This window comes from Zingiber officinale, chromosome 8B (assembly GCF_018446385.1).
Source record: "Zingiber officinale cultivar Zhangliang chromosome 8B, Zo_v1.1, whole genome shotgun sequence".
Lineage (NCBI taxonomy): Eukaryota > Viridiplantae > Streptophyta > Magnoliopsida > Zingiberales > Zingiberaceae > Zingiber > Zingiber officinale.
The window spans coordinates 36,184,246-36,206,139 of NC_056001.1; the positions used below are offsets into that span (position 1 = coordinate 36,184,246).

The 21,894-nt window shown below is 35.1% G+C and overlaps 1 protein-coding gene across 4 annotated transcripts; it reads left to right on the forward strand.

The window, feature by feature from the left end:
• Positions 1–7,712: 7,712 nt before the first annotated feature.
• LOC122015066 (mRNA-capping enzyme-like) lies at positions 7,713–21,138 on the forward strand. 4 transcript variants are annotated; one of them, XM_042571728.1, is made up of 19 exons: positions 7,713–7,916; positions 8,105–8,263; positions 8,835–8,973; positions 10,478–10,629; positions 13,226–13,309; positions 13,382–13,444; positions 14,403–14,534; positions 14,620–14,829; positions 15,423–15,542; positions 16,024–16,073; positions 16,868–17,030; positions 17,120–17,242; positions 17,794–17,922; positions 17,997–18,095; positions 19,216–19,305; positions 19,410–19,494; positions 19,759–19,889; positions 20,015–20,795; positions 20,888–21,138. In XM_042571728.1, exons 2-18 carry the CDS (start codon positions 8,147–8,149, stop codon positions 20,141–20,143), a joined length of 2,016 nt encoding a protein of 671 aa, XP_042427662.1. In that variant the 5' UTR covers positions 7,713–7,916; positions 8,105–8,146; the 3' UTR covers positions 20,144–20,795; positions 20,888–21,138. The 4 variants fall into 4 exon arrangements, with proteins under 4 accessions (XP_042427662.1, XP_042427660.1, XP_042427663.1 ...); XM_042571726.1 differs by having other exon boundaries at positions 13,226–13,444; XM_042571729.1 differs by lacking the exon at positions 20,888–21,138 and having other exon boundaries at positions 19,759–19,942; positions 20,015–20,174.
• Positions 21,139–21,894: the final 756 nt, after the last annotated feature.

Consider the following 21,894-nt stretch of genomic DNA (forward strand, 5'->3'; position numbering starts at 1 on the left):
GTACTGACTTTAAGAAGAATTATACTCGTTTTCAGACTTTTTGGACTCAATTTTGGACTTTTTGTACCTAAAAATCTGAGGGGCAATTTAGGTATCAATATTTGCATGAGGGAGTTGAAACAAGTAATACTTTGCATGCAGGGAGTGGAAACAAAGTTTTGTAGGCATGAGGATTGCATGCAAAGTTATGATTACCATTGGAGATTTTTCTCTAATTTAACGTGTTTAATACTACAATATTAAAGAAGGCGCCACGTCGACGTTAATATCTCTATAGTATTAAAATAAAAGACATCACATCGACGTTAATGTCTGAGATATTAATGCTGTTACATATTGTTACAGATGCTCTAAGTAGTGGGGAGGGCTGGATAAAAACCATTAAAAAATTAAAAAAATCATTAAAAAAAAATGGGAAAAAAATATAAAAATCATTAAAAAAATATAAAAAATTAAAAAACATTAAAAAAAATATTAAAAACAAAAAAAATAACAAATATTAAAAAATAAAAAATAGAAAACAAATAAAAATAGATAAAATTTTAAAAAACGTAAAAAAAAAAAACATTAAAAAATTTAAAAAACTTTTAAAATTTTTAAAAAATAAAAAAACTTTAAAATAATATAAAAATGAAAAAAATTAAAAACACATAAAATAAAGAAAAATGTGAAAACGAAAAAATTTAAAAAAAAACATATAGTTTAAAAGATATATATGGTTGATTTTGTAATTAAGGGTAATATAGTAAAATATTAAATTAAGTTATTCATTAAAACCTTTGAACAAATAAATTTTTATTGCATTACTTAGGTTGAACCAAACAATATTTGGTTATGTTTTATTCCTCATAATCTTGGTTATATAATTACTTGGTAATCACATAACTTAAACCAAACATTAGGGTTTAATATTTAGGATATAGTATTAATTGTGTGAGAGTATTATTATTACTTTTTAAAAGTTTAGGATTTGAAATTTGGGATATAATATTTAGGACTTGTAATTTTTTTTAGTTAAGTGTTTAGGGTTTAATGTTTAGGGTGTGTATTTTTTTAAAAAAAAATATGAGAGTTTTTTTTTTTTTATTTTTTTAGCTTGGGATTAAACCAATTAGATTTTGCATTTAGGATTTAAAGATTGGGTTACAAAGTTCAAGTCCTAAAAAAAATTTAGATGCTTACATGTGTTATCCTACACAACTAATTTGGACGATGTTCCTAAGGGACCCTCATAGTTCGGGACACTCGGACTTGATCCAGGCACTATGAGTGTTTTGGTTGTGAGGGTCACTAGGAATGACATCCAAATTTTTTGTGTAGGGTAACATCTCTCTCTTTCTATATAAAGTTTAGGTGTTCTTCCTTGTCTCACTCTCCTTCAATTGGGTGAGGATTTCGTAAAGCAGGGTAAAGTTTTTTCTTTTCCCATAAAAAATGAAACTAAATAGATAGAAAGACACATAATACTCTGCATACCTTTACCCTCATAGGTCTGAACATCTCGATTCACTTTTGAGAATACGGACACCTGGACCTGTAAGGGTCGCCCAGGAGTATGGTAACTTTGTATATATATATATATATATACAGAATTGATATCCTACGGACCTTTTCCTACGGAACCATACGGATAAACTCACGTGGTTATTTTTTATCGCTGCCTTCCTATTTTTAATTATTTTTTAAAACCGCTTTCTATTTTTCATTAATGAAAAATTTTCTCTTTCCTTCGTTCTCGCCGAACTCACCGCGCGTCACCCTCGCGCCTCCTCGCGCCCCGCCGTCGACCGACCGCCCCCGCCGATGGCCCGGCAGCCCTGCAGACGCGATCGCCCAGGCCGGTCGGCGGCGGGCGCAAGGGTGGCTGGCGCGAGGAGGCGAAGCTGTGCGGTGAGTGCGAGAACGAAGGAAAAGAGATCCAGCGCGATCGCAGCCGGATTCCAGGGCGATCGCAGCCGGATTTCGGTCTCGAACGCGGCCAGGCTGGAATCCGACCTCGATCCCACCGGATTCAGGTCGCGATCGCGTCCGGAATCTGGCGTGATCGCGGTGGATCGCGGCCGGAATCATGTCGTGATCCCCGACGGGTTCACCTCCGGGCTATAGTGTGGGTGGATCTAGGCGGCCGGAGGCCGCCGACGGTGGGCAGGCCGGTCAGCGGCGGGCGCAAGGGTGGCTGGCGCGAGGAGGCGAAGTTGTGCGGTGAGTGCGAGAACGAAGGAAAAGAGAAAAGACTGTATTTAATTTTTTTTAAAAAAAATGACATGACAAGGTCCGTAGCATTCCGTAGGCAATAGTCCGTAGCATAACAAATCTCTCTCTCTCTCTCTATATATATATATATAAATTTACCATATCCGTCTCCATGCCCGAATCCGAATATAAAAATACTCATACTCGAATACTTGATTATTTAATCGAGTATAAAAATTCTCTCCGTATCCTCTTTCATTTGGATCGAATATTGGATTCTCTATCAAATTAAGGAAAAATTGTCATCCCTATAAGATGAGCAGGGTAACAAGTGTTAGGGTATGACATTTAGAGTTAAGGATTGAATTTTATATATAAAAAAATACAATTTATGTGTAATTTTTTTTATTAATTATAATTTATATATATAATTTTTAAAATATAAGTGTGATATAATAATTTTATATCTCAAGAATTTGATGTCTAATGTGCCAATTCATATTTCTCCTTCTCAAACATAATTTACAAAAAAATACTTTTGACCTTTAATTTTTCCACGTATTTTACTTCTGTCATCGTCAGGCGGCAACCTACTCCTTTCCTCATCTCCTCCAGCATCTTATTCATCGCAACATTAAAACTCTCTCACTCGATGACGCATCTCGTGAACACCTTCATGATATCGGTGGGCGTCATTTCCACCTCCGCTAGTAGCACCTCCGCTTCTCCTCCAGCATCCGTGGGTGCGCCTCCCCTGCTTCAAATAGTTCCTCGTCAGGATTCAGAACGTCGCCGACTTATAGTACAAGAGATGGATCATCTAGTCCATTCATCTCGCCCGATGTAGTGTCTCGTCAAGCCACTTTAGATGGTTCATAGTAAAGATCATGAGTCACTCTCTAACCCACGACGGCTAAAGCCTATCCATGAAGTTGAGCACATTAGAAAAATTCAAATATACTATTTTATATTCAGGGACAGCTGCCCCATCTTACCCCTTAATGGAGCCACCCTTACCTGTTAAAAGTTTATCCCCTACTGTATTATAATAAATTTATCTTCTAATCAACTCTACTCCATAGGGCACATGGCCGGATTAAACACGCTTTGCTGAAACTTTTGTCACCTTTATGGATTAAACAACAATTTACATAAATTAATTATGAAGCCATCTCTTGGCCTGTTGGCCACTACTACCTCAACCGACTCTTCTATTTGTGGCAGGTAAAAAGCTGGACAGCACCGCATTGTGTATATAATTCCCACTGATTAATAATTAAAATCACATTAAATTAATATAGCGATAAGACATCTAGATTGTGATCCAGATATTCACTATTCAAATCTTAATTATAATAAATTTATAGAAATTTATTCTTTAAATAAGGTACGTAATTAAAAAATACTGAGTTCCTGAGTTATCCGTTGTAAACACTTCCTAATTTATCCTAATAATCGATGAAAAATTTTTATGGGATCGGATCAATCACTCCAGACTTGACGTTACTCAGTCTGATTAATCATTCAAATCCAATAAATTTCTTTATATTCTTCTCGGGATTCGGCCCTTATTTTTTATTTACTTTTCCCACCCTCTATACTTCTATAAATACCTTCCACCCTCCCTTCTTAATCTCCTACTACACCCACCACTTCTTCCTCCTCCTCCTCCTTGTTCTTCCTGTGAGTGATGTGTAGTGTTCCTCTTTGTGGTCTTCCACAGCTTTCTTGAACTGCAAATTCATTAAGCTTGCTCGACGTGCAGTTCAATAAAGCTGTGAGAAATTACAGAGAGAGATCAAATTCAGAAGCTTCATCAACATCATAATTTCTCCTTTCATTGTCATTAATTATATTCATTGCCACATTGATCTGCTCGAGAGATATTGAAATTTAGAAGCCTTTTGGTCATCTTCCTTTTCTTAAATTTCCTTTTTTATTTTCTTTCACTACAGCTATAAATTTCCAAAAAGAATATCATAATTCATCTTTTTTTTTTCCTCTCTGGGAAAATTGATTGAATTAATGCAACCATGGAATGAGCTAGAGTGATGCAAAATAAAAGGGTAATAGTAGTCATCCTAGGCGACCCTCCATTGCCCGTCGAAGACCTTATAAAAGGAACATAAGGCATGGTATTGAGCAACCTCTTAACCATGGTATGCGAGTGATCACAAAGGCTCCTGATGATTTATTCTTTTTTTAGAGTGTGAGATCGTCTTTCATCGTTAAGATGATGATTTCATCGATCATGAAGATAAAGATGAAGATGGTGATGATACTATCTAAAAACAGATACCTTTATATGTCAAGGCAAAATATATATACAATATTCAATCATTTAATTTCTCATCCTCTTTTTCATATAAATGATTTTTAAAATCACAAATATTTTAAATTAATCATCATCAGCTATTAAATGATTTTTAATATCAATTCAATTTTTAAAATCACATTATTTTTTTTCACAAAATATTCATGTATATATATTACTGAAAAATAAATTTAGAAAAGTGCTTCAAAGTGGATTTTATAATCTAAAATATTAAATTGATAGTTTATGCTTAATATTTAACTTATTTAAATCCAAACAAAATATGATTTACATTTCTCATGATAATCAAAATAAAAAAAATCATTCGGTTTTTAATGAGAACAAATTCTAGGTGGCATCAAACAACTTGTTATGATTTTTTTTTAGGTATCCATTCTGATGATTCGATTAATAGTAAAAATATTAAGATTATAATCAAACTCTCATATTTAAAATAAATGAAAACGATCATAAGATTATATGATAATAGATATTTCGACATGAAATATTTTGACAGTCAAACAAAAATTCATAAGAATTTATATTTAAAATGGACAATATTATATCATATTTAAAATGAACAATATTATATCATGTGTGTGAAACTTTAATAAAAAAGGTGAAAGTTATGTGGGAAATCTTAATTTAAATTAGACAATATCATATTATCTGAATAACTTTTAATCTAAATTGAATAATATTATACCATACGGGGAACTTTAACCTAAAGTGGATAATATTATACCATATATAAAATCTTAACAAAAGAGGTTGGAGTCATGTGGTAAACCTTAACCCAAAGTGGACAATATCACACCATGTAAGGAATCTTACCAAAGGAGGTGTGGCCATATGGGGAAGGGTTATAAGATGGAAGATATCTTACCATGTAGAAACTTTAATCCAAAATAAACAATGTCATACCACGTGGGGAACCTTGATATAAAGTGGACAATATCATATCATGTGGGGAACTTTAACAAAGGAGGTGAGGGTCATATGGGGAACCTTAAATCAAAGTGAACAATATCATACTATGTATGAAACCTTAATAAAGAGGTGGTCATATGGGAACCTTAATTCAAAGTAGACAATATCATACCATGTGGGAGATCTTAACAAAGGGGGTGGGGCCATGTGAGAAAGGGTTATAAGATAAAAGATATCTTCATAAGTATATAATATTTTAGGTTGAATTAAAAAATAAATCCAATAAGTTTATTGTGACATTTCATAGAATAAGCAAGGTGCTTGAATTAATTATTTTAGGTAATAATTAATAGACGATCTTTTTATTAGAATCATGAAAGGGTCGGTCATCTTTAGAATTAGTTGATTTAAAAAATTAAATATCTAAATTATAAAAAATAAATAAAAAGGGACATCTCTTTTTGATTTTTTATTACAAGGACCCACTAACTCTCATTGTAAAATTATAGGGCTGCTCTTAAGTATACTATTTGTTGGGACCTTGACGTCCGCTAGAGGGGGGGTGAATAGCGTCTCACCCAAAACTTTACTTCCTATAATGTTAGTGCACAGCGGAATATAAAAGCAAACTAACAAATACGAAAGTTAACCTAAAACAAGAAGGAAGAAGACAACAAACCAAACACAAACCCTAACACAAGGCGTGTACGTGGTTCGGAGATAACTTGCTCCTACTCCACGGCGTGTCCGTAAGGTGGACGATCCCTCAATCCGTCGGTGGATTAGTCCCCGGCAAACTCCGGCTAGCTCAACCTCCTTGTGGGTGGAGAAACCTCACCACAACTCCAACCAAGACCTCTTGGCACACAAAGATCTCTTGAGCACTTTGGAGACTACTAATTAGGCTTTAACCAAGTCTAATTTCGTCACCTTGGCCGGCCATCCCAAGCTCCTTCTTATGGAGCAAATCAGAAAGTTGATTTGCCCGTTACCAGTCGACTGGTTAATGCACCAGTCGACTGGTGCCAACGGCTATCTCAACGACTCTCTGCTACAGTGCATCAGTCGACTGCTACAATCATCAATCGACTGCTACAGTACTGCTACAGTAACGCTACAGTAAACCCTAATTTTAGAATTTTGCCTCAGGTACATTCACTCAGCACTCGTTCTCTCCCGACCAACCTAGACCTAGCCTTCTAGCCTCCTCCATCAGCCTCGCGTCCCTCGGATGTCTCCCCATCCTTCACGTCTTGCCTTCTGGAGCTTCCTTCGGCCTTGTTCATATTGTCGGGTCTTCCTTTGCCAAGAGGCTCCTCACCTCCGGGGCTTCATCCATTGCCAAGTCACACTTGGACTTACGTTGCCAAGACTACATGTTTGGACTTACACCGCCAAGACTCATTCTTGGACTTTCCTCCTTTGCCAAGATCACACTTGGACTTTTCTTGTTGTACTTGTATCCTGCACACTCACAATGCATATCAAATACAACAATAAACCTAACTTAAACTTTTGCCCAAATATCAAAACCTAGGGCACCTAGATTGCTCCAACACTATTTAGCCAATTTTAATTTTACGATTGAACTTGACTTGTTAAATAATGTAATAATTATGATTTCATACTGTTATGACTCATACTTAATCTATTTAAAAATATTTATATTATAATAATTATGGTTACATATTTACAATGTAAATTTAATCGGTTCATCTAACCTTCGCATATTATAACTAATAAAATTATAATTACTATAACTTAAATGTATCATGTTCAATAATATTTATGTTGTAGTAATCACAGTAGTAGCTATTATAACTCAGCCTTATCATGTTTAGAAATATATGTAGCAGCTATAATTTATAGTTGTTATAATTCAAATTTATTATATTTAATAATATTTATGTTATAATAGTTATGATTTTATAATTGTTATAATTTAATCGCATGCTAAGAAATAATAATATCACAGGGCAATTGTATAATTTCATACGGTGTGGGAGGCTCTTTGATTAAAAAAATAAAAAGAGACACTAATTTGGTTATTCCAATAAAATGGGACACCTTTGATTTTTTGTCCAAATATTTTTAAATAGGAGCCCGAATTCGAAATCGTTAATTTATACGGGGCCTGTCTGAATATTTGCTAATTTGAATTGAGGAAGCATGAACCCGGTTCAACTCGATCGGGATTCAGCCCGTGAATCGGGCCGGGTCCGGTCCGATCCGGTCAACGTTATTCGTTCTTGCCTCGACGAACCAGCTTGTTTCTTTCCAATCTTCATGGTTCTTTCTACTCTTCTTGCATCGAAGTTAGGGCTCACAAGCTCTTCGCGTTCGGGGTGATTGAGCGATCGATCAGTGCACAGCGTTGAATCGAGAGCGAGCACGCCGCATCACAAGTTCCCCCCCTGCGTGCCGCCGCGGAAGAGTGAGGAGCTCCGATTCACCTTCCCTGTCGGCGGCCTCCTAACGAGTACGTTGAATTCTCGTCTCGTTCATCGACTTATAGTTTTTTTCCATTCTTCCCTGTCCATTCCGGTGGGTATACTAAGTAGATTCTGTTTCCTTTGGCGAAATTCTGGTGGCGTTCCTTTGCTTCTTGTCCCGACTTAAAGGTTTGTTGTATTGGGCGAAAGTTGATTTGCTTGTGATTCTTAATAGGAGAGAAACCGGAAGTGGTGGATGTTTTGAGGTGCTTTTTTGATGGATCTGAATGCGTCACCTTCGCCTGAAGAAGATGAGCGACCATACAAAGAGCATTTGGAGGGTGAAATCGTACACGAGGAAATTATCGAGTCTGCCGTTGCTACAATGCGACGGGTATGCACTAATAAATTTTCTGTTTTTTCTTGTGGTCCTGCTCACCGATTACTAGTAGTTTTGTTTCTTAGGGTGGTTTATGATGTCATCACGGTGGAATTCTCGTACTCTGCGATCATGGCAGTTTGTTATTCTCTTTCCGCAGATCATTACTCGATGTTGTATAATCCAACTTGTCCCCCGTTCCAAGCAAAATGTTATTCTTCTATCTACAATGATACTCCCTGTTGATCATGGCAGTTTATTACCTTTAAAATTGCATTTGGCCATCAAATGCTTCTTAGCTCTTTGAAATCAGTTAGACTTTAGCTTGTTCACCCCTTTCTCTTCATAAGGCCATTCCATGACTGGCCTAGATGCCATAGGAAGGTTTTGCTTCTTAAGGGCAAAATAATTTGGTGAAATGTGCTTCACTTTGAAAGACTTCCTAGCAGAGTGCATAAAGATATACAATGCACTAAGCTACATTGGTTATCCACCTCCATATTTTTATCAGTCTTTTTGCACAATTATATAAATGATAATTTGTAAGACTTTAATGTCATGGCGGTGTCTTCTTTCTAATTAATAGGAACGTGAAGAAAGGCGGCAGAAGTTGAAAAGAGAAAACCGTGATGAAGGTCATAAATATTCTCAACAACAGAGGAACAATTATATGTCACAAAGTAGAAACACTAAGCATCATGGGAGAGTTAAGGAGGTTCCTCAAGGTTTTATCTTTTTATTTTTGGCTTATATTTGCTACTTTTATTGTTGTTTTATGAGCTAATATTAAATTCTTATTCTGATCTTGGAGATAGAGATGACCAAAAACATGAACTTGTTTTCTCTCCCTTTTTTGTTAGAGTTCAAAAATTTGAGTTAAAATGAACATTTTTGATGATTCTGAGATCTTAAATCTTAGTGAAGGACAAATGTGCAGTTATTGTCCAACAACAAATGATTGTAGTACCTAATTGGATTCTGCATTACTAAGCCGAGATGACCAAAAACATGAACTTGTTTTCTCTCCCTTTTTTGTTAGAGTTCAAAAATTTGAGTTAAAATGAACATTTTTGATGATTCCGAGATCTTAAATCTTAATGAAGGACAGATGTGCAGTTATTGTCCAACAACAAATGATTGTAGTACCTAATTGGATTCTGCATTACTAAGCCTAGCATCTAACATATAATTGAATAGGAAACTATCTATATTGACAACATTGTATTCTCTGTCCTGTTCAAGGTTGTTGGGAGGGTTGCTACCTTGGAAATGTAAGGGGTATACAGGATTGAATCATAGGGTTAGATTATTCTGATCCTTCTATCTAACTATGATATGTATCCAAGTGCCAACAGTTCTTCATTATCATTATCAAGCAGCATAAGTTCCAACTATTTAGGGTGGGCTACATGGATCTTATGCCTCTATTGAACTCTATGCTGGATTGGAACCTGACCCGATCACAATAATACAACCTGAATTGATATAATGCTCCTAGCTTCATTTGTTTTATGCTATCACAAGTTACTATGACCTAGAATCCAATCCTAACAAAAATGGCTATGTCATTGTCATGACAAGTTTTAAGAAAAAACAAAGGTTTCAAATTGAGTAAAATAAAAGAATTTCCGGAGTTTGTATGATCATCTGGCGCCTCCTTGAGAAAAAAGGGAAAAGTTTAAAGGATTGTATCAAGACCAGTCATGTTTATTGGTTAGAGTGATGGGAATAAATAAAAGCCAGATACAGAGAATTAATGTCAAAAGATGGACCTTTAGATGATGTGGAGAGTGATTAGGAGATAGCCAAAGGTGTTGCTATATGTCCATACTTGGTTGTAACTTTGATGGATGATAAACTGAGTGTAAGAATGCTAAGTTATTCTGAATATGTTCATAATGATGAATAAACTGGATTGTTAGACAAGCACAACTAATTAAATTTGAGAGTATGAGGCATATTTGGAGACCTCCTAAGACTCTGTGTATGTATCATAAGGTGATGTAACCTTAAATGGAGCTCGGTTGAGAGCCATAGTCAACCCAAAATAGTTGAGGTTGTTATCATTTTATTGTTGCATAACCTCAATATTTATGTGTAGGATGTACATCCATTACTGGAATTTACCTTTCCATGATTATTTGTTGCAAATGTTTAGTCCTAATTGAAAATGGCTATACTAATCATTTGGCACTTGCATAAATGAATATTTTCCATTCTTGTTATCAGGTTGGCTAGATTGCCCTTCATATGGGCAATGCATAGGGCTCATAATTCCTTCAAAAGTTCCTCTGGATGAGACATACAATGAAAGTGTTCTACCTGGAAAAAGATATTCTTCAAAACAAGTCATTAATAAACTAAGAAGTCAAGGCCGTGAAGTAAGCTATATATTTTTGTCAAAAATTGTCACCTTTGTTTTACTTGTACGCTCTATGAGAGTTATGATAATTTATTGAAGAATGTAGTTCCTATTATGCTTAAATCTCTCTAACTAGTATCATTTACCATCTGATGCTATCTACTTTGTTGTTTTTTAATGGCATCATCAATGAACCTATCTATTCAATAAAATGTCATTACAGAGGAATGCCATATTTTAATTGCATTGCAATACTAACAAAATGATGATTCCCTTAGTTAAAAGTGAGATCTAATTGATTAAACTATGTGTTTAATTGGTCTAAAAAGATTGTTCGCAAGGAGATCCAAACTATGGTCTGCTGACGAAAAAAAGGAAATATCTGATTAGCTAAACTAGATATTTGATTGTATAAAAGAAAGCCACGAGTGTCACAACAATGCTTCAAGGGGTTACAATCATATTTATAACCAAGTATTTTCTTTCTGGTAAACTCCTCTCTACACTAATGCAGTATAGGGAATGGACGGATCGTATCTCATAAGGAATGTAGCTGACTAGTGATAAGTCTTAGGATTGAATTGTTATTGGTTTGGGGTTTTGGGTTTTAGTTGCTAAATGCTACAGGTGAACAACGAAAGACAACCTATCTAACCTATGCTACGATTGCAACGTATTAAAGAAGCACAAAGGAATTAATGAAACTAAAGCAATTAACGTAACCTAACACTTGCATAAGAGAGAAAACAAAGGAAACTAAACCACATCATGACATTGAAAATAAATAAGGCATCTAAACTAACCTAACTACTGCAATGCAGAAATCAAACATGAACAGTTACAACAATTAATCAACTACATAACAACTAATCAACCAAACTCAAAATCAAACCAAATGTATATGGAACTTGAACAAAACATGCATCTAACAATTCGATCAAATGGGAATGATAACCTACAATGAATCTAAGCATGCTTACAACCCAAGCTAGGCATCCCAAGCTTGTGCCGGATCGAATCTGTAATGGTGAAAGAAGATTGGCGATGAAAGTTGTACTGTTTGGATCTTGGAATGGGGGGGGGGGGGGGTCAGATCTGTGGAAGACGATGAGTGTTGCTTTCTGGTGATGGAAGATCCCAAACTTCCATCACCCAAACTCCAGCTGAAGATCAAGAATTTTCTGTGAAGGTGGTGTCGGATGGTGCTTGGCGGCAGAACTGTGGCGAAGAGGAAATTGTGTTGGTGGAAGAAAAGGAAGAAGATGGGTCACCGGAGGTGGTTAGAGCGGATAGGGAAGGCAAATCCCTTAATCTCCAAGGGTAGAAGGAGCTCTGGTAGCCGGTGGTGGAAGCGATCTGGCGATCCTCTGCTTCGCTATGTGCCTCTGCTCCTCCAAATCGCGATCCTTCCTCTATTGTTGCTTCCCGTTTTTAAATCTCTTCAGATTTGAATGGAAGACTGAGATTCTTCAGGATTTGATCCAACTGTGGTATTTGATCTAAATCTGATCCAAAGGCTCAGATCTAGATCCACGGTGATGATCTATTTCCCCTTGGCTTGGATGGACCAGATCTTTAACAGATGGCTCATTGCTCAGATCGCTTTGAATCTTGGATAAACGGCTTAGATTGCTTTAGAGCTTGATCTTCCCAATTAATCTCAGAATCAAGCCCAATTTGGATCGATGCGGCTTGAGTCCATGTTCCTTTGACACCTACAAAGAATAAATTCAAATATTAGCATCAAATATCAAAAATATGAGATAATTTGCAATTAAGTCTAAAAATGAATACAACTCGTGAAATACAATATAAACATAGATTTAGCACACGAGAAGATAAAAAAGCATGGATATAGGAGCCTAAAAAATGTAACAAAATGATGGTTATCGGTAATCATGTCCCTTAGTCAAATCTCTCTTGAATAAGGCATCTAGCATTGTTCATTTTTCCATCTGAAAGCTTATAACTTGGTTTACTTATGCTATAGCAATATAAGGACTTGAATATCCCAATAATCAAAACTTTGGATTTTGGTAAATGTTTGAAATGACAATCAAAAATAATTGTTAAGCTACATACTAAGATAATGAGTAAATGACGATTAGATCAAGTATTTTTATTATTTTTAGGATGCACTTAACTGATCCTCTTTTAAGCCTAACTCAAATTTTAGAAGGTTCTAGTTATTCTTTAACATCAAAGGTAATTTGTGTAAAGACCTTCTAATTGTCATTGCAGTCATCATTCCTACAGTAGAGTCCATTGTCTTTTCATGGTTAACTGGGATGCAACTAGGGTAATATTAATGTCACACTGTTTTCATGTTGTGCGTTTAAACATCACTTTATTCTATTAACAGTATGAGTCATTATTCATATTTTACTTGGAATTGGAATTATCATGTGCTTAGTTTGTATTTGTTTTAATGATTACAGTGGTGGAATTGGTTTTTGGCCTTCATGATCTTATTATTATTATTATTTTTTATCTTTATGTGGGTATGGGCATTTTTAACCTCTGTTCTGTTGACTTCTCTTGAATTTCCTCTTGTTTTCCCTATGTAACTTACATTTGCCATCTCTACTTCAATTTTTTGTGGTGCTTTTCTGCAGCTTGGACTGGTCATTGATTTGACTAATACAAGCCGCTATTACTCGCAATCAGAATGGATAAAGATAGGCATTAAGCATGTCAAGGCAAGAAACTTGTTTTTTATTCTTGCTACTGTGGTTAGATGTAACTACTTGTTGAATCCTTTCCTGATACAGATTCCATGTAAGGGACGAGATTCTGTACCAGATAATGAGTCTGTAAATATATTTGTTCATGAGGTAAGTGCTTTAATACTCTTTTCCAGTAGATGCTCCTCTTACTTATAGAGGTAATATTGTTTATTTTGTTCTCTATCATTCTGTAATTATCATCATAATCCACATAGTTTAGTGCTTCATATTTATTTTATATTAGTCAATCGTCATTTACAATTGGTATATCTTACATTTTTTACTCAACAGCGGAAACTTAATAATAACAGGTTCATGTGATGGCAGTAACTATTGATCCTTCATAAAGTAAAAGTTGTTAGCTATTACATATATTAATGTTTTTATGTTGCAACAGTGACATCAAATTAACAACTTGCTATATGTCTCAGTTGGAGATTGCATTTTAGTATTAGTTTTTGTATATGAAAAGTTTCATTGGTTGTTCCATAAATCATGAAAACCCAATACATAGAAATGTTCTTTTCTAATTCTATGTATATATACTTACATTAAATACAAGATCTAGTTGTTCCCTGACATTCAACATTTGCTTACTTGAACTTCTTAGTTTAAGAATTAAGGAAACATGGTCAATTTTGGTGATGAAAATCCTTTTTATAAAAATTGTTTAATTCTAAACATTCTTTTATGAGTTAAGCCAATTTAAGGTTTACAAGTTAGATAATTTTACTGGAGCCAATTGCATGAATGATTGAACGGGTGTTCAATTATGGGTTAGATTATGAGTTTTTTGAGAGAAGAGTAGATGCCGATTGAATTAAGTTCTGTAGTCTATAATGTATTTTGGAATACAAGCTACAAACTAATTTTTTTCTAAAGAGATTATATATTACATATTTGTGTGTATCAGATTATTTTGTTTGCAACATTGTGTTGAAAATGTTGGTTATTGAGATATTAACTTGACCTTTGATGGTATTAAAAAAAGAGAAATTGCAAAAGTAGTTTCCATCTAACTAACATGTGTTTTTCTGTTCACTACTAAATTTTCACATGGTCACAGGTTTTACAGTTCCTGTCCCGCATGAGACATTCAAAGCGGTATATTCTTGTTCATTGCACTCATGGGCACAACCGAACAGGATTCATGATTATCCATTTCCTCATGAGGACACAACGGCTACATGTTTCTGAGGTATTGTTAGTGCCACCTTCTGACCTGAAAATTTGAGAACTTTTATTAACTCTGTAAAGTCCTTGATCATTATTTTATCAAGCAGGCATTGCAAAGGTTTGCTCAGGCACGCCCTCCTGGGATATATAAGCAAGACTATGTTGAAGCACTTTATAAGTTTTATCATGAATGTCCTGAGAACATTGTTTGCCCTTCTACTCCAGAATGGAAAAGGTCATCTGATCTTGACTTGAATGGTGAAGCCGTACAAGACGACGACGACGATGATGACGGTGACACTGGATCTGGATTGTGTGTATGTTTTTTATTCTATATAAATTCTGTCCATTGACTATTTCTTTTCTTCCAGTACTTATTACTCTTTATTATGGCTTCCTACCAAGAAATATTGGAGCCAGAACTATCATTGTTGTGACTATTCAAAAGGATAGTTTATGCAACACAATGATTTTCTTTTTCCTCTTTTTCCTATGTTAGTTATTTCTAGATCAGAATTTGTTAGTGTATAGCATATTGGTCATGTGAATTAATTGATGCATTCTCTATATCGTGGAAATCAAATGTGCGATCAGAAAATATGCCTTTCTGTTTTTTTTCTCAAAAGGTCTCATTCTTCTTGAAGATTTATTTCACATTTTATATGGTTTTAGTATTTGTTATATACTCTAGAATGTTAATTGTTACATGGATAATTAGACCTTTGATGAGGTATTGACATCATATCGTGTCAGCTATAAAATGTATGTATATATGTCATGGATATCCTTTACACAAGACTCTATTTTTATTATTCTTTGTGTGGGTTTAGCAGTCAGTAGAGGTACTGTCCTATCAATAATCTTTTCAATTTTGGTGAATGTTGAAGTTTACACCTGCTTTCTTTTTCAGGAGAATGTGGATATTAAAATTTTAACAAATGATGATGTTCTAGGTGATGCAATACCTTATGATCAGCAAGATGCAATGCGCCACCTCTGTTACCAATTCCTTGATTTAATGCCGCCTACGGTATGGATACTTCACCTTGTAATAGTTGTTATTTCTTTCAATTATATTATCCGCATTAAATGGTCATTAAATAATACTACATCTGTAATAGGAAATTGCTGCAATTACACTGGAATTTTCGATCATAAGCTCTACTTTTTTTTTTCCCTTCTTCTAGCACCTCTTGATTTATGATTCAGTTTTTTCTCAGTTTGCCACTTTTCTTTTATGGTCTTTCTTTCTGAATTTTATTTTTCAAACCTTTATGAATCTGTTATACATAATCAGCCAGGGAGCCTCTGTTATTTATTGATTCACAAGTACTTGTTATTTTGGTAACTATTATAGTTATACTTTAGATCCAGCCCTACTAAAATTTTCAATTAACAGTCACATTTTCACAATGCCATTTGGTCTTATTTGCTGTGGTTTTATTTGATCGTATTAACTCATTTATATTTTATTTCTTATTAGTTCTCTGTTTCTTATTCTTGGTTATTAGGGAAGAACAAACCCACAATTTCCTGGTTCACATCCAGTTTCTCTTAACAGGTGTGTCTTTATCCTTGTCAATATATATATGTGTGTGTATATATATACATACCTTATTTATTTAGCATCTTTAGCCTGACGTGAAAGACAGCTACTAGTTCATTGTGTTTCTATGTTCAAATCTGCAAAATTATGAATGTATATTTGGATTTTTGGAACAAACAATCTATTGGTTTACATATATTGTGTTTCCATCTAATATTCTTTCAATGAGTTTGTGTGGTTTTGCCTTTTGTTATTGAGGGTATCCAACATGTTTATTCATTGTTTGCTGCGTGGTCTTTAGATTGTGTGTTGGAATAAGCCAGACAAGTCTCCCTATATGAATCACAGGGCAGTATATCTTATAATGATATGGCATGGCTTGTCTTTTGAGTATCCTAGGAAATCTTCATGCTAAGTGATATTGTTGAATACAAGTTTATTTGGTCATAATTTATTTTTCTCTTTTAGTTATCTCTACTTCTCATTAAGTAGATTTACTTCATGAATCAGACATTTTGTGTGTTGTCCTCTGGGGGCGCAATGGCATGAACAGTCTGCAAGAATCACAATAGGGGTGTGTGCTTTTCCATATTCATTTTTTGCCTACATTATTTTAGAAATTATAAGTTATTTGTACAGCATACAAACACACATCTGATCACTTTTCTTTTTATTTAAAATTTATTGCCAGAAGTATAATTAGTAAGGATGCACATTTTCTTCGTTGGAGGTCCTAGTTATTTAAATTTATTTATGTTAGAAAAGACATTATTAACACTCATTTTTAATCAATATTATGTTACGTGCAGAGATAATCTGCAACTACTAAGACAAAGATACTACTATGCTACATGGAAGGCTGATGGAACCCGCTACATGATGTTCATTAACAGTACGGGATGCTACCTAATTGATCGAAACTTCTGTTTTCGTAGGGTTCAAATGCGGTTTCCCCTAAAGAATGCTGCTGAGGTACACCTTTTCTGGCGTTATAAGTGTCTGAAGTTTTATAACTCATATAATCTGTATTTATGCCTGATCTCTCTGTTTTTCATGAAAAGAGTTTCCATAATGATACGTTGATTGATGGGGAAATGATTATCGACCAAATTCCAGATGTAGGACAGAAGAGAAGATATTTAGCATATGATTTGGTTGCATTAAACGGTTTCTCCGTTATGAAGGTATTGCCACTTTCCATATTCTGCTCATCATTCTTTCTGAAACCTGCTTGATTGACTGTCTTATCTGAAATGTAATAGCACACAACTTTTTGCGTCATTTCCCAAAGGCAGTCATTGGTGCATACATAGCTATCGGAGAATAGATGGAAGACGGATGAGAAAGGAAATTTAATTCATGTGATAAGCAGCTTAAATTCCCATGTAACCATGTTTTGGCTGGTTTGCATTTTAGAATGAGCAACCAAAAGCTTTTATCATTCCTTCCCTTTGAAACATTGATGTAAAAGATGTATTTTAAAACATCTCCAGATGTCTGTAACTTTGTGTATTACTATATTTTGCTATGACCTAACTGTTCTAGCCTATGACCTATTTAGTTATCATCTAGTCTTGTGCCATACAGTTTTCATTTTTATCCTTCTCTACCAGCTCAATCCTATTCTTTTCTAGTGATTACAATTTCAATACATGTCTGTTTCATGAATTTCAACTGTATATGCTAAGTGTGTCAAGGAAGAGTTATCTCATGTTGCTTTTTCTGGGTGGTGTAGTTGCCGTTTTCTGAAAGGTGGAAACTACTTGAAGAAGAAGTAATTCGACCTAGGAATTATGAGAGAAAGCAATTAGAATCTGACAGCAAGGGACATCCCATTTATAGATATGATATGGAGCCATTTTCAGTATGTAGATGTCAAGATACATGAGTTAATTAGTATGGCATGTTATAGATATTAATAGTCCTTGTACTGAACAGGTTCGCAGGAAGGATTTTTGGTTTTTGTCCACTGTTACTAAGCTTTTAAAGGAGTTCATTCCAAGGCTTTCACATGAAGCTGATGGCCTTATATTTCAGGTACTTCATCATCCATAGTAGTATCTGTATGTCGTCTTGGCAAAATTCTGCTTTACATTGACCAAGGCTATGTGGTTTAGTTCATTTTTGAGGAAGTGTCTTTTCATTAAAGGGTAGCCCGGTGCACGAAGCTCCCGCCATGCGGGGTCCCGGGGAAGGATCTATTGTATGCAGCCTTACTTGCTTTTTGCAAGAGGTTGTTTCCAGGATTCGAATCTGTGCCTTTTGGTCACAAAGCAACACCTTGACCGTTGTGCCAAGGCTCCATTGTCGTCTTGGCAAGAGGAAGTGTCTTTTCATTGGTTTTGAAAATCTTTTTCCCTGCCCCAACACGGTATACCATGTAGATAGATGGTTATTTGAGCATTATAATTCATTCAAGCCTAAGGATTCAAAGTAGGTTTACATTTATGTAGACAATCTATCAGATTGATATCCTAGTATCATACCACAATTAATTTTGATATGTATGACCAATATTAATCTTTAAAGAAAATGAGTAGAAAATGGAAATACTCGAACAATGCTTAGTGCTAAACATCCAGTGTCCGTCCAGACAACTAATATTGAGTCAATGGTAGAGAAGATATGACACGTGAACATCATAAGGTGTGAAATAGTTGTAAATTCATCTTCAAGGTACTACTATGTGCTTTTCATCCTTCTATCATGTGGAATAGTTTCCTTCATTTTGTGCTTGTAAGCCATCTTGGGTGCCAAGGTGCTATAAGAATCCTACACAGAGGGAGAAAATGAGGAATGGTTGGCCAAATTGATGAGATCTAGTGCTACATTGAGCCACTTTGATGAGTTGAACTGGCATCATGCTAGGACATATTGACATCCCAGACAAAAATGGACTGAACTGTCGTATTTGAGTTAAACTACATGGATCTTTTGCCCAAGCACCATACTTAGTTATTGATTATGTATCCCAAAAGCTGATGCGAGAAAATTGGGTTTTCTAATATTATTGTCAATATCTTGTTGATGCTTCATGTAAAAGATGGTCTTAATTTGATTTCTAATTCTGCTTTAAGAGTATTAACAAAATTGTTAGGAAAATTTATTGTAATCATTCGTCAATGTACCATACTTTAATCTCTTTCTTGAATTACAGGGTTGGGATGATCCATATATACCACGTACGCACGAGGGTCTCTTGAAATGGAAATACCCAGAAATGAATTCTGTTGACTTTCTTTTCGAGGTTTTGCATATATTTTTGATTTGTCAAATTTCCTTCTTGATGGACATTGATTAGTTTCTTTATTTGTTTATGCACTTGTTTATTTCTCCCCCATACGCTTGTAGGTTGGAAGTGAGAATCGCCAAATGCTTTTCCTGTATGAGCGTGGGAAAAAGAAACTAATGGATGAGGCTCAGGTGTCATTTCCAGGTGAACACTTATATTTGTTGGTTCTTACCATCTTTATGCGGCAGAAATGCTATGGTCTGCACCTATGGTGGTGATGGGCCTTCAGGTCCAGTTATTAAATTGCCAACCTCTATCTCTCAGTTACTTTAAAGCCAACATTCATAAATTAAGTTGTTTCCTCTATGCAAATATACTTTTATGACTTATTCTGTTAATATTGATATACCAATTCTATAGCTGTAGATTTTAACCTTGTGAAAAACCATTCTTATACTGCTTATGTAGGTGTGGAGGATGCTCTTAACCTGTCCGGCAAGATTGTTGAGTGTTCTTGGGATCAAGAAGAGGGCTGCTGGACGTGCATGCGCATTCGAACAGATAAATCTACACCTAATGATATCAACACATACCGAAAGGCAAGCTTGGATTCACCACATGATAGTAACAAAAAACACTTGCATTCCTAATGGTTGTACTTAATTTTTTCTGCTTGTTATTTTACATCTAATATGACTTTTTATTCTGCTTTTTAATGCCACAGGTGATGCGCAGCATCAAGGACAACATTACTGAAGAAGTGCTGCTAAACGAAATAGCTGAAATTGTGCGCCTCCCAATGTACACAGATAGGATAGAACGAGCGCAGCAAATTCAACACAGGCAAAGGTGAAAAAAGTGTTCTCTGTAAAGTAGTTTGATGACCGAAGATCATTACAAAATCACACGGGCCTCTATCTTGTCGTACACACTGTGATTTTGATTCTTAAAGAACATAAATCAAGAAATTCAACCCAAGCTTCTTTTCCATTAGCCTCTGGTCCTCGAAGACCTAAAATTTACCCTAGTTTTATGATCGACTTGCTGTCAGCAACTAGTAGTTGATATCTGTCAAGGATGTCGAGCAGTTTGACGATTGCAGACAGCTCGATCAAATCCTAAGCCAGCGGCCATTGTATATACACTTTGTTATACGTGAAGTAATCATTTTTCTTATATTGTCCTAGTGCCAGATGAGGAAACATAGAGTAAGTATCCAATGGTTGCTCTTCATTTTCTTTTATCTTCTCTATGGATGTTGGAATGACAGTTGTCTTTTTTTTTTTTTAACTTTGTTCATTTTGGCTCTCTTCCCCACCATCAGATCAAACGGGGTTGGAATCTGAGCCGTTAAATCTGTGGCCTACAAACAACTGTGGCAACTGACGGTGCAGTTGTCCAACCCGGTTTGATCTGTCAATGGGACGAACCTCCATATATAGTAAATTTGTGACCTTGATAACTCTCATCTCCTGGATGTGCTCAGGTCAAGAATGCAAAATCTGGTATGTTATTTTCCTTCCTGTTAATTTTGTTTTCATGAATCTGCTATTAGTTTTATTCAAGTTTGAGTTCTTGTTCATTGTATTGTATTCAGGGTATCCTAAAAAAAAAAATGGAAAAGGTGGTGATAAAATGAAGCTTTGGCATTTCAAGTTTCCAACAGTGGGGTACGAAGTTTTCAACCTTCTCCTTTGTCTAAAAGTAAAAAAAAGTGAAACAAATATTTATTATTACACTTTATTGACACAAATTTTTAGTGGTGGATAGTGCCAAAAGTTGTAATGGTTTTGTCGTAAAATAGTTTCCATGGAGGCAATAGAAGAATACTAGAGTTTTTCTCTTTAATGTTAGTTGATATGGACAAAATTAATCGTCTGGCGTACCAAAAATAAGTCGACCAGATTGAACATTCGCTTGGAGGTGCTATGAGTAAGATCTGTATCAGTTGCGATATGACAACGATGATGGTGAGGATGCGTGAGTCCTACAATACTTTATTGAGTTCACGTGAGTGTTCTGCAAGACTGGTCATGTCTTCTAGTGCTGTGAAATCATGGATGTCCTTAAAAATTGAAAAGATTCTCTGTAGAATTACTGCATATCAATATGAATTACTAATTAATTAACAATTGGTCCAAATTAATCTATCTCAATTTTGTATTTTTTTTTTTGTTTTCTCGGAAGGCCCTTTCATACAATTTTTGTTCCGATGTGTTTTCCCCTACCACAGTTCACGTGCATGGCCCATGCAAACTTTCAACCATGTAATGAAACGTCCCGTGCTCTTTTCGTAGTCGATCGAGGGCAATTCTAAGAGATTTTTAGAGAGGAATGTGAATTAAAAAGTTAACAGAAAAAACTCCAACTGGACGCGAGGTTTTTTAGTTTAAAAGATAATAAATAAAGATGGATGAGGAGAGGTTTTTTATTTTTGCTTTTAGCTTTTCAATCCAATAGATAAGTTTTTAAAATATTTGAATTATGTATCATAGTTTTCAAATTACATATTCATTTTCTATTTTACCTCAAATCAATTCGACTGGAAAAATAAATCAGTCACATACGTCTAGTTCTCTTGATATAAATCGATTCTTATATATT

Bases quoted from the DNA above. Each gene is read 5' to 3' on its own strand.
- LOC122015066 (XM_042571727.1), top strand. From the start codon at position 8,147: ATGGATCTGAATGCGTCACCTTCGCCTGAAGAAGATGAGCGACCATAC. The intron at 13,445-14,402 runs GTAAGTGCTTTA...ACATGGTCACAG, and splicing joins TAAATATATTTGTTCATGAG to GTTTTACAGTTCCTGTCCCG. The intron at 15,543-16,023 runs GTATGGATACTT...CTTGGTTATTAG, and splicing joins TTGATTTAATGCCGCCTACG to GGAAGAACAAACCCACAATT.